General features: G+C 41.7%; 1 protein-coding gene across 2 annotated transcripts; it reads left to right on the top strand.

The window, feature by feature from the left end:
• Window positions 1-3,683: 3,683 nt before the first annotated feature.
• On the top strand, window positions 3,684-7,857 carry si:dkey-7j14.6 (uncharacterized protein LOC556585 homolog). 2 transcript variants are annotated; one of them, XM_041882150.2, is made up of 7 exons: window positions 3,684-3,783; window positions 4,912-5,153; window positions 5,372-5,473; window positions 5,827-5,883; window positions 6,118-6,303; window positions 6,778-6,921; window positions 7,357-7,857. In XM_041882150.2, the coding sequence occupies exons 2-7, from the start codon at window positions 4,953-4,955 to the stop codon at window positions 7,477-7,479; spliced, it is 813 nt and encodes a 270-aa protein (XP_041738084.2). In that variant the 5' UTR covers window positions 3,684-3,783; window positions 4,912-4,952; the 3' UTR covers window positions 7,480-7,857. The 2 variants fall into 2 exon arrangements, with proteins under 2 accessions (XP_041738084.2, XP_045072852.1); XM_045216917.1 differs by lacking the exon at window positions 3,684-3,783 and having other exon boundaries at window positions 4,571-5,153.
• The last annotated feature ends 5,097 nt before the right edge of the window (window positions 7,858-12,954 follow it).

The raw sequence follows: 12,954 nt of genomic DNA, 5'->3' as shown, positions 1-12,954 counted from the left end.
TATCGCGGAGCCTTGTCTGGCAGCGAAACAGTTAATTCAGCCTAATTTACTGCCTTTAAAAAAAACATAGCTGATATGGCTGATATGGCATGTAAATGTATGGCTGACTTGCTTAAACAAATGTTGTTTCTACTGACAATTGAGATGTACAAACTATGGCATAAGGGGACGACAAGCGGATAAGAGGCAATCCGTAATTTTGATTAAGCCGTTAATGAGCGAGCTAGGACGGACGTAGACAATATAACTATTTGTTCAGCCCTTTTGAAATGTACAGTGACAGAATTCAGAACATGGGCCATTCTTACAGTATTCTCCCTGTACACCAAGTCAGAACTGTAGGATAAATAAAGGGGGTATATAAGCAGACAATGAAAGCTCTTACAATATTCGATAATTACGTTTCTCTAAAACAGGTTATAGGCTACATGTGTACCACCAAGTCAGAACAGTAGGTGAAACTAAGAGGGGAAAATAGACCAAATTATTAGGGTGAGGCACATGGGCTACTAACAGCTTACTACACAACATACACTTAGTATTACTTTCTTAGCTACAGTATACATATCTCCCTGGCATATTACATCATTTATGCAGCAGCATACAATAAATTTTTGGACTCACCTTGTTGTGGTGTGCTCACTTGAAAAGGAAGGTGGCACGGCGGTCCTTCGTGGGCAAATCTTGTCATCAAACTTTGTCATCAAAGCCTGGCATTCTCTGGATTGATGGTGCTTTCAAAAACAAGGTCGAATCATGATGACGTCAGTGATCTTCAGGTCGTAGCTCTAGAAAGAGGCCCAAGTTCCCGACTTACAATTCGGAGTTGGATGACCATTCAAAACATATTTAGCCAGTCGGAGCTTGTTTTTCCCCGAGTTCCCAGTTGTCGTGACCTCACTGAAGTCAGATTTCCCAGTTCCGAGTTATCAGTTGTTTTGAGCGATGCAGAAGTCATGCTGGATTGAAAGAATGTCCAATGTTGAAAGTTTATCATTTTAAGCTTGTAAAAGAGACCTTTCAACCCAGAATTGGGACCACACACCCACTCGACTGAATAGCAGGCTAGTGATTGCTTTGCAATGCTTGCAGTTAGCCACTGATTCCTTCCAAACCACTCATTGATGAATTTGCGATTTCCAACTTGTTGTGTAATGTTTTATCTATAATTTCTCTTCATTATTTATCTTCATATGACAAGGATTAAAAAGGATTTGCCAGTAGATTGTCGACTTGATTCATGATGATGACTGCTTGCTAAGATTTTGAAAGTATGATGTTGACATGATCAGTCCAATCAAAGCTACTGTAGATATAATGTGATTTGATGTCATTTTATCTGTGGCCAATGACCTTGAGCCTTCTTGGATGGGCACTTCTAATGTAACTCAATGGCAGCACCCAAGGGGCTTGAATTTTTTTGCTCTACCCTTATATTTGAGTGACAGAACACTAAGCCAATCACGGCACAACTAGAGAACATTACCAACCCCTTGCTCTGTATTTTCCGCTGGCTGCCCCACCACCACAGAAAGCACTGAGCTAGGCTTAAACACCTACATTTTGGAGCTGCGTTACTCAAGAAAGCAAAAAAAGAGACCATGTTTGTATGGAGGCTTTATTAACTCAATCATTCTTTTTTTTCACATTGTTTGCAAACTGATATGTGACACGTATTAATGCCAAAGTAACATGCAAAACAGGCAAAAAAAATTACCCTTACCGTGCAAAGCTGTCATCAAGGCAAAGGGTGGCTACTTTGAAGAATCTCAAATATAAAATATATTTTGATTTGTTTAACACTTTTTTGGTTACTACATGATTCCATATGTGTTATTTCATAGTTTTGATGTCTTCACTATTATTCTACAATGTAGACAATAGTAAAAAATAAAGAAAAACCCTGGAATTAGTAGGTGTGTCCAAACTTTTGACTGGTACTGTACATCAAACACATGCTTTCAGGTGTTTGATGCCATTCCATTTGCTTTGTTCCAGCCATTATAATGAGCCATTCTCCCACCCGTAGTCTGCGCTCCAGCAGGTATATCTCACTGGTCATTCCCAAAGCCAACACCTCCTTTGGCCGCCATTCCTTCCAGTTCTCTGCTGCCAATGACTGGAACGAATTACAAAAATCTCTGAAGCTGGAGACTCTTATCTCCCTCAATAACTTTAAGCATCAGTTGTCAGAGCACCTTACCGATCACTGCACCTGTACACAGCCCATCTGAAATTAGCCCACCCAACTACCTCATCCCTATATTGTTATTTATTTTGCTCTTTTGCACCCCAGTATCTCTATTTGCACATAATCTCTTGCACATCTAGCATTCCAGTGTTAATACTATTGTAATTATTCTGCACTATAGCCTATTTATTGCCTTACCTCCATAACTTGCTACATTTGCACACACTGTATATATATTTTCTGTTGTATTTTTGACTTTATGTTTTTTTACCCCATATGTAAATCTGTGTTGTTTTTATTGCACTGCTTTGCTTTATCTTGGCCAGGTCGCAGTTGTAAATGAGAACCTGTTCTCAACTGGTTTACCTGGTTAAATAAAGGTGAAATAAATAAAATAAATACATAAAAAAGCAGCCTCCCTGCCTTAAACCATACTCTTACCCTAACCCTTAACTAACCCATACCTTAACCTTTTTAAATGGGGTGACATCATAGTTGGGACGTCCCAAGGAGACGCTTTTGACTTTCCCATAAAAAATTAGAAGTAGGTGTAGAGGTAGGTGTGTTTTCTAGTAAATGACCCGGGGCATGGGGATATTGGCAAAGGCATTACAGTATGAAGATATGCAGAAACTGCGAAATCCCCGATCACGCTTGTAGGCGATGACATTGCGACGTTGGCTAATGCCGCGTTCAAAACAACTGGGAACTCGGAAAAGTACGAGGTAAAATCATAACGTCAGCGATCTAAAGGTCGTTAAATCCAGCTCTAGAAAGAGGCCCGAGTTCAAATAGATTTTTCCCAGTCGAAGCTCGTTTTCTTTTCGAGTTCCCAGATGTTTTGAACGCACTGAAGTAGGAGATTTCCGAGTTCCGAGCTCCCAGTTGTTTTGAACGAGGTGGAATTCCGAGTTGGATGACGGTTCAAATAGATTTTCCCAGTCGAAGCTCGTTTTCTTTTCGAGTTCCCAGATGATTTGAACAAACTGAAGTCGGAGATTTCCGAGTTCCGAGCTCCCAGTTGTTTTGAACGCAGTTGGAGTAATAACATGTTCAAATGCTTAAGACATTGACTCGAATCTATGTTGTGCCTTTTAGATTTCGAGAAAATTAACAACTAAGGAATTATTTTTCACTTCTCTCATTGACTTCTCAAATCCCGGCCTGGTCTGCTTCGCAAGCGTTCCCAGAAGTCTCGCGATGTTGGGTCTCTGGGTTTAGAAACTGTGATATTGGTGCTTTCAAGACAACTGGGATCTCGGAAAACACTAGAACAGATCAATACGTCAGTGATCTCAGGTCGGAAAGTTGCAGCTCTAGAAAGATGCCCGAGTTTCCGACTTGGAATTACGAGTCGCATGACCGTTCAAAAACGATATTTCCCAGTCGGAGCTCGGTTTTTTCCGAACTCCCAGTTGTCATGAACGGACTGAAGTCGGATATGTCCGAGTTCCTAGTTGTGTTGAACGCGGCATATTATATAATTAAAAAGAGCAGATGCATCCGGGATCTGTAAACATTGAAAAAGCAGCGTAGATTATATCCTGGTTTTTCCGTTTGCTGTTCCTGCACCAGGAAAAAGTGGACAAGGGGTAAATTGTCACAAATGTTGGCTAAATTAATGTTGATTAGGCGATTTATGTTAACAGCTGTAGGCATATTAAATGTAGTCATTTGCAAGCTTCCATAGAGTTATAGTTTTGAATTTCCATTGAAATACAGAACACAGATTTACAAGTACAACTCAAATGTGGCGTGAAAAGTGTTATAATATACTGTAATCATTGACTGTTGTCAATATTGTATTGATTTATTTAAAATGTGTCAATATTGTATTGATTTATAAAAAATGTCAGTGATGCTAGTGTCAAAGTTGCGTCAATTCAAATCTGGTATTAGGAACAAAAGAGGTCAACACGACTTCTAAAATATACTAGTTATTTTAATTAATGCAAAAACCTTCAATGGTGAATATGATGTTTCGTATATACGGGCTCTTTGAAATACCTCGCAGGGCACTTCAGAGAACTAAATCCATTGTTTCAGATTGTTCTTCAAATACTCTTACAGAGAGAGTTTCCCACCTCTCTGCTGGCCAATCAGAGTAGAGACTTGAGCGTGGTTTAGACTTACTCAGCCTATCCGTTGGCGCACTGGCTGTTCCCCGCCTCTTCTGTTACCAGGCATACGTTTATCATAACAACCTGTCATAGTGAGAAGAGCCAGCTCCCCTAGACACCATTCCTACGTCCAAGGATGGTTCACAGATCACAAAGAACCAGTATAGTCTAGCATTTGGAGACACAAATCCTTATCTCATTTTACCCCCTAAAACAGCTCTTCACATCCATCACAGCTTGCCAGGTGACACAACCTACATTAGCCCAGGCAAGAATGCATTCTTTCTAAGTTAGTCATCCCATCAATTATAAAAATAATAAATCTCTCACACTAGTCTCCTTTGCGAGACCTAAGAAAATACCATTCTGTGATAGGTCCCGCTGTTTTTGATCATTTGAAATACACCTACATTTTACTCTTCAAAACTCAATTTTGTTCTTCAAAAGTTTAAAATAGCCTAATGTTGAAATGTTATTTCTAAACCAAGGTCAACCTAGAGAATGCGTAGGCTATCTGTAATGCCATAATAAACACTGACAAAATATCTGCAGCTGTATTAAAGTATCAAGCTTTCAGTGTGTAGTATGTTTTCTTCTCAGGTGTTTGTTGTCGTCAACCACCCAAATAAGGATCATAAACCATGGCCTCCTCTATCACCACTGCAAATGGAGTTGTGATCGTGACACAGGTGTTCCCCTTGGGGGAGACTGGCAAGGCTTCAGTGCCACTTCTGAATGTCACTCCCCAAATCCAGAGTGCGCCCCCTGCTATGCCACTGCCGACCACTAAAGTGTCAGAGATGACAAGGGTGTTCCTGCAGGTTCAGCCACAATCTCTCGGGGTGAGAACAGAATATTACTGTCCTTTGACTTTAGTGCTCATTCCATCCATTTGCCATTTGATTCAATCATCGGCTGTGATATTGTAGAGATCTATATTTAACGTCCTTTGAGGGCAATTTGATTTAGAAGAAAACATGTAGGCTAAACTGTGAACCTCTATTAGTTACCATTTCCCCTATTTTTACTCAATGTTCCCCGAATTACTGTTGTGTCTCAGATTGTGCAGATCATCCTTGGATTGGTGTGCATGGTGGTGAGCCTGTCTGCTCTTCTGTCCCCTACCCTGTATGACCAGGCCCCTCTCTTCATGGGAGTTGCTGTAAGTTCTGGGGCCCAAGGGGGCAAGTAATATCCTACACACTTAATGCTACACTGACACCTGCAAGTTTAGAGATGTTTCCTCAGAGTGAATCTGGCGTCATCTATGTTACACTAGTCCTATTGTAACCTAGAAAAGTAGGTGAACAAGCAGGAGAACGGACTTCAGATCAGCACTCATGATCAAAGAGCATCCCACACCCACAGGAGACAGCAGAACTTGTTTATTTATGAAGTGTAGGCCTCTACAGTAGGTGACATTGGATATGGCAGTTTATTGGACAGCACCACCTTAGCTTCATATGTCAATAGTCCAAAGTGTCTTTCTCTCCTGTGTTGTTGCTCACTCTCCAGTTTGTCCTCTCTGGATCTCTCACTGTGGCTGCCCGGAAAGGAACAGGTTTGAGTCTGGTAAGTCATTCACTACGACTGTGGTAAATAGCAGTGTGCACTTCAAGTTTGCTTCATTAGATTGATTTTGCGATTTATATCAGAAATTGCAATTGCTATTAGGAAGTAAATCAGGAGATAATTTTCTAGACCAAAACTCACAAACCAAAAATCTAACCAATTAGAACAGTTAAGAGATTTCCTATGTCCATACATTTTAAACAAAACAAACTAACATTGTCATGCAATGGTCAGATTAAAGGGACTCTGGCTGTGAATATTTTCAGTGTTCTTGTGGCCCTGGCTGGGGTTGCATATATTTGCATGCTGCTGACTGTAAAACATGAAGATGGTTTCTGCACCCCAACTGATGGAAACTATACTTCAGATTCCAACCAGAACAGGATACGGGAATGCACAACAATGGTTAGGACAATAGATGTAAGTATTTATTGAAGTGACCTGGTTCATGTAATTTTTCTGTATTTATTTGTTATACTAACTTCAGAACTCAGTAACCTTCCAAACACGAGGTTGGTGGCACCTTAATTTGGGAGAACGGGCTCGCGGTAATGGCTGGAGCAGAATAAGTGGAATGGTATCAAATACATCACACACGGTTTCTATGTGTTTTATGCCATTCCATTTGCTCCGTTCTGGCAATTATTATGAGCCGTTCTCCCCTCAGCAGCCTCCTGTGCTTCCAAACAGTTTGTTTATTAAAGGTTGCAAGGAGCTAGAGAAATACATCTTTGCAGGCTTATTTACATTTTAATATAATTACGAGATACCGTTGATATTGTTTTATCAAGATGAGAAACCTGAACAAAACTTGTAAATCCTTCTAAAGTTACAATGCAAATCATTAGCCCAACCGTTGATACATATTCCTCTTGTTTTACCTCTGTGCATCAGAAAGTCTTGAATGGGGTAAAGGGCCTACTGCTGGTCCTGACGGTGATGGAGCTCTGTGTGGCTCTCACTGTCTGCGTCTTCTCTGGGAAAGCCATTCACCTCCGTGGGCACTACAGCCTGAGCAATGGCCGTGGCCGGGGGATGGTAAGATTGAGAACGCTGCATTCATTGCTTACATCAACAGGTTAACAGTATGTGTAACAGGCAGAGAGTGCAGCAGCTGTACATTAAAAAAGTACAGTATTACAGTAACTCAAACATGTAATGCTGTGGGGCATGAACCATTTTGCCTCTTTAACAGAACATTGCTACAATCCCAAACTTTCCCCGAACACTTGTTGCTTCTTGACTCCCCCTCTTGTAAACTCCTAGGTACCAGCAATAACTGAATAGCTCCACCTAGTCCTCTGGTAGGCTAGGTGGAGTTTACACCATATTGCGTAGTCACACCAATCCTTTAAAATATCCAGAATCGTGAAGGGTATATGGGTCATGTTGAATGGTCAGTTTGAGATTATGCCAGTCTGTGCTAGTTCCTCACTTCATCCTCCTTCTCCTGCACCTTGTCATTGCATCTAGGTGGTGGTAGAGACTGGTACTGACCCCGTCAGAGCCAGCCAGGCCTCCCTGAGCGACAGTGATGTGGCTTTACTGGGCAGTGCTGAAAACTCTGACAACCCGGCTCCACTGTACTCTCCTTGAGGCAGAACCATGCCATACACCTCACCCTACTTCTTACAACACGTATTGCATTGTAGTATACCCTATGTACTCATGTGTGGCTCTTATTTGAATTCGTTATTTCACAATTGCTTACCTAAACTGTGCATGAAGATTATCATTAGAAAGTGTGACGCCATTGCGAATGTGTCAGATGTTTTGTCATCAATGTGAACAGTCATGTGTCATGATGGGTTTTGTCTTGATGAATGCATTAATCTGTAGTGCTTCCTAATTTATCTAGTAGTACTATTATTCTTCATTTCTTTGCTATTTCATATTACTGGAGAGTTGATTATCTTGATTTCTGACAGTGTATCATTCTTCTTTCATTCAATAAATTGAATATTTCCTCTTCAAGTGTTATTGTGTCTATATTGGTAGAAGTTTACACAGATCACTGTAACCTTAAAGCTATTTCCATCTGGTTCCAACTGTTTAATGCTTTTCTGGAGGTGAAATGCCAACCTGACATCGCATGCACTCAAATCACCCATTAATCTTTTGCGTTATTAATTGAAGTGCAACTGATGAGATAATGCATGTTGTTGAGTGGCGCTCTACTAAAAGCTGGGGCTCTGTAGGCAAAATATTAATGAATGACATGAGGGCAATTTCATCCATCCATCTCTGACTTAATAGCCTCACCCTCGACAGATCAGTAGGAGGAGTCGACTAGTGGTCTTGCATTGGGCGAGTTTGTTTTGCATGGCCCGGTGCCCCGGTGGGTGGAGATTTGTCTTTGGGACCAATGGAATGGTCAAAAATGAGCAAACCCCGCTCACCTGGGGGACCGGGCCATGCAAAACAAATTTGCCCATTGTTTCTCCAGTGATGTGCAGTCAGGACAGGCAGTGCATTCTACAAACCACTACCCTTTGCTGGGTGTGTTACTGGAAAAATAAAGCTGCCTATCCCATTCATTTTAACAGAAGGCAAAGGTAATTCATCTGAAATTGTATCATTATTATAAAATGTTGCTTGAGAGTAGATCAATATAGCAGCACATTACTCAAATACAGATGAAAGATTAGAGATGATTGTTGTCCAGGCTCTGTCGTAGCCGGCCGCGACAGGGAGACCCATGGGGCGGCGCACAATTGGCCCAGCGTCGTCCAGGGTAGGGGAGGGAATGGCCGGCAGGGATGTAGCTCAGTTGGTAGAGCATGTCGTTTGCAAAGGCAGGGTTGTGGGTTCGATTCCCATGGTGGGCCAGTATGAAAAAAATTATTTACAAAAAATAATGTATGCACTCACTAACTAACTAACTGTAAGTCGCTCTGGATAAGAGCGTCTGCTAAATGACTAAAATGTAAATGTTGTTGTTTTCCTTATGAGTAGCTAATAGGGCTCGCGGTTCTGCAGGAACACGTTGGGGGGGCTTTTTAAAGATGCATCCACCTGTACGCAGCTGGTCAGAGAGAGAAAATAGACAGTAGATCAGTAAAGGGGTTTATGCTTTGGACCTTTGTTTAGCTTCTTGTGATAGATCATGTAATAGTTTAGTTTATTAGGATCACCATTAACTATTGCACATGCAGCAGCTACTCTTCCTGGGGTCCACATAAAACGTACAAATGCATGACAAAATATAGAACAGTAATAGACAAATACATGACAAAATACAGAACAGTAATAGACAAGAACAACATAAGATATTACATTACATTTAAATTTAAATCAGAGTTATAACATATATAATTATAGTTATGATAAATATGAGACTAACGAACTGATCTGATTTAAATGTAGGTGTTCAGTAGAGTGTTCAGTGATGAGTGACTGAGTGAGCGTGTGTGTGTCAGTAAGGGTCCACTGAAGAAGACAGAGGAAGAGAGGCTTGCCCACCTTGCAGTTGTCACAACAGGTGCCATCGGAGGAACACTGGGCCCCAGGAACTTTCCGAATGCACTGTATGTCCAAGCATACACCATACAAACAGGACAAATACCCCTGCAAAGAGGATCACCACTTCTCCAATTACTACGGAGACACTGTGGTAGGTATTTTCTTCAATACCCCTGAATTCAAGCAAAGACCAGATGTAGATTGGCTCTGTGTTGCTGCATCTGTTAACATGACCATGACGCTGGTGTGGTGTGTAAATGTCTCCTCTGTTGTGTGTCTCTGCATGGCTTCCTTCCTGTGAAGCTCCTGATCAACTGTATGCTGGGCATTCTGATTGGTTTCTTGGTGCTGGAGATGCTGATCAGTGTGGTGGTTATTCCGTGCACCATTGGTGCCGACAGCCCAGAGGTAAGAACCATCTCCTCACAACCTACTTTTGGCCTGCGTTTACACAGGCTGCCCAATTTTGATCTTTTTTATCACTAATTGGTCTTTTGACCAATCAGATCTGAAAAAGATCTGATGTGATTGGTCAAAAGACCAATTAGTGGAACAAATATCAGAATTGGGCTGCCTGTCTAAAGGCAGCCTTGATGTCACTTTCTGATTTGGCGACTAGATTCACTCAGACTAGATATGTCCCTCTCCTCCCTGCTCAGGTCCCTCAGGAAGAGACTGAGTCCCCTCTGTGTGTTCCCAGTAGCACTGGGAACACACATTGTGCCCCCCTGGCCCTCATGGTGATGTCAGCGGAAAGTCGTATTTGTGCCGTGGGTAGGCTATCATGCGACATTAGATCTTACATAGATACACCTTACATTATTGGTATCAGTAGATTTGAACTGTTTAGTTGTGTTTTTCCTAATTGTTATTTTAGGCGGTGTTTTATTTTACTGAAGCATCTTCAAAATAGTATTGGTCTTTGGTGCCACCTACTGGATCAATAATACATCGAAAGGGGCGGCACATGGGTGCAACCACAATCAGAGAGGAAGAGGCGAAGCTTGAGGTTTCACTCTCGCCAAAATCTGTCCAAAATAAGGCCAATGCGTTTCTATGGGTTTATTTTGGACACAAGCGTGTCGCCTGCCTTCCCGTCTTTGGGACAACGACTCCCATTGTTAGGGCGGAGACATGAGCATCTCGTCATTATATACAGATCTCTGCCACAGTGCCACGTGTTTGGTGGATGGGGAGCTCTTATGTCAGAAAGTTATGAGGTAGATAATGGTACCCCCCAGGGAAATGTGATTAGTCCTTTGTTGTTCTCCATTATAATTGATTATGTATTCTCTCAGGGGAGAACAGATTTTGGGAGGTCTTTGTTTGCGGATGACTGGGCAATGTGGAAGAGAGGGAGAAATATTCCCCATACAGTCGGGAGAGTTCAAGAAGCGATCAGAGAAGTTGAACAGTGGTCCTCAGGTGGGGCTTCAAGTTCTCAGTTGAGAAAACACAGACTGTGTTTTTTACTAGAAGGGAGGTTGGGGAGGAAATATGCCTGAAGCTGTACGGGAGGAATCTGGAGAGGGTGGGAGTGTTTAGGTTCCTGGGATCTGGTCTGACACTCGAATGACATGGGCGGAACATATTAACAGACTAGTTATGTGATGCGTTGCCTGTCAGGAATGGCATGGGGGGGCAGATAGAATGGCATTGAAAACGTTATATATAGCGCTATTAAGGTCATCATTAGACTATGGCAGTGTAGTATATGGATCAGCAGCTCCGACATCTTTAAAAAAGCTCGATGTAATCCAGGCTCAAGCTCTAATATGTTGTGGAGCAGTTGGGACCTCCCCGGTGGCAGCACTGTAGGTAGAGTTGGAAGACATGCCTTAAAGTTAAGACAACAGCTAGCCATGACATATTGGGTAAATCTTCAAGGACATAAGGTTACACATCCTACAAAAAAATGTGATCCTAGAGTACTGGGAGCATGAACAAGATATGAATGCAAGTTTTGGGTGGATAGGTCATGGTATGGCGAGAGAGATGGGACTGTTTGGGAAGGAGTTCAGCCCCTCTGTGGTCCTTCCTGCTATCCCACCTTGGTTGCTCCCTCAGACAATGATAGACATATGGTTGCTTGAGAGGGTAAGAGCTGGTGAGGAAGGAGTAGATCCAGTAAATATTGTAAGTTAACATTTAAGAAGTCAGTACTCAGTGTCTTGAATATATTCACTGGTGGATCTAAGGACTCGAAAACAGGGAGGACAGGTGCAGCTTTTATTGTTCTTGAGTTCAGGGTGGCAGTGACAAAAAGAGCAATGGATAATTTATCTGTATACACAATGGAGTTGCTGGCCATGCTCATGGCTGCAGAGTGGGTGGAGGAGGTGAGGCCAGATAGAGCAGATGACTAACCTGACTCATGTGCTGCACTGATGAGCTTAAATTCATTTGTGTCACGGAGCAGACAAGATGTATTGTATAAGATTTTGCAGTGCCTGTTTAGGGTGAGACAGATGGGGGTAGTTGTGAGGTTCTTCTGGGTACCAACTCCTGTGAGAGTAGAGGGGAATGAGGAAGTGGATGTTCTTGCCAAGCAGTCTCTCAAACATCCTAGTATTGAAATGGAATTGTCAATCAGTAAAGCACAAACCAATGGGTTAATAAGAACAGTGGTCAAAAACAAATGGCAGGAGTTGTGGGAAAGGGAAGACTCCTGTATAAGATACAGGAAAATGTGTCGGCAGGGAGGTCCTCAGGTCGAGAGAGAAGGGAGGGAAGTGTAATCACAAGGCTGAGACTGGGACACACAAAGCTCAACAGTACATTAAAATTTGTCGGAAAACATCTGACTGGGAGGTGTGATCACTGTCAGGAGGAGATGGAGACAGTGGAAAATGGGTTATTTCAGTGCCAGCAATATGGGAGGGATTGTTATCAGATTTAAGGATAAAAATATAATATATGCTATTTAGCAGATACTTTTATCCAAAGTGACTTTGTCATGCGTGCATACATTTGACGTATGAGTGGTCCAGGGAATCAAACAAACTACTCAGGCGTTACAAGCGCAATGCTCTACCAACTGAGCTACAATGGTGTTGAAGGGCCAAGCTTAAATTAATTGCTGAGAAAATCTTCTGGGGATGTAGTATTTAATTATGTATTTAGTTTCCTTAAAGGAAAACTCCACCCAAAAACTATCATTTGGTATATGTTTCATTATTCCATTGTTGATATAGTCCCAAAATGTTTACATTGACAGCATTCTTACAGAAATACAGGCCGTTTGATGCATTTTGCATAATATGATGATGCTGCCATTTCCATCATATGATTCATAAAGCATCATACCAGCTGTATTTCTGTAATGTGAAGTTAAACTGTATATCTTGAAAACTTTATTGCTGACATGCAACACATATTGAGTCTATATCAACAATGGACTAATGAAAAAATACCAAAAGATAGTTTTTGGGTGGAATTTTCAGGAGACGAGAATAATGGGTAGGAAGAATAATGGGTAGGATATAGTTTTTAGACCTTCCTTTTCTCTGGTCCACACTCCAGTACAGTTTGTTGCGGTAAAGCACATTAAAGTTGGTTGCCAACCGCCATAAATAAACCGAAGAAGAAGAAGAGCAACATGTGATTTCA

This window comes from Coregonus clupeaformis, unplaced genomic scaffold (assembly GCF_020615455.1).
Source record: "Coregonus clupeaformis isolate EN_2021a unplaced genomic scaffold, ASM2061545v1 scaf0853, whole genome shotgun sequence".
NCBI classification, from domain to species: domain Eukaryota; kingdom Metazoa; phylum Chordata; class Actinopteri; order Salmoniformes; family Salmonidae; genus Coregonus; species Coregonus clupeaformis.
The sequence above is the reverse complement of the archived record's forward strand: the minus strand, read 5'-3'. Positions and strand labels throughout refer to the sequence as shown.

Bases quoted from the DNA above. Each gene is read 5' to 3' on its own strand.
- si:dkey-7j14.6 (XM_041882150.2), top strand. From the start codon at position 4,953: ATGGCCTCCTCTATCACCACTGCAAATGGAGTTGTGATCGTGACACAG. The intron at 5,154-5,371 runs GTGAGAACAGAA...GTTGTGTCTCAG, and splicing joins TTCAGCCACAATCTCTCGGG to ATTGTGCAGATCATCCTTGG. The intron at 5,474-5,826 runs GTAAGTTCTGGG...CTCACTCTCCAG, and splicing joins CTCTCTTCATGGGAGTTGCT to TTTGTCCTCTCTGGATCTCT.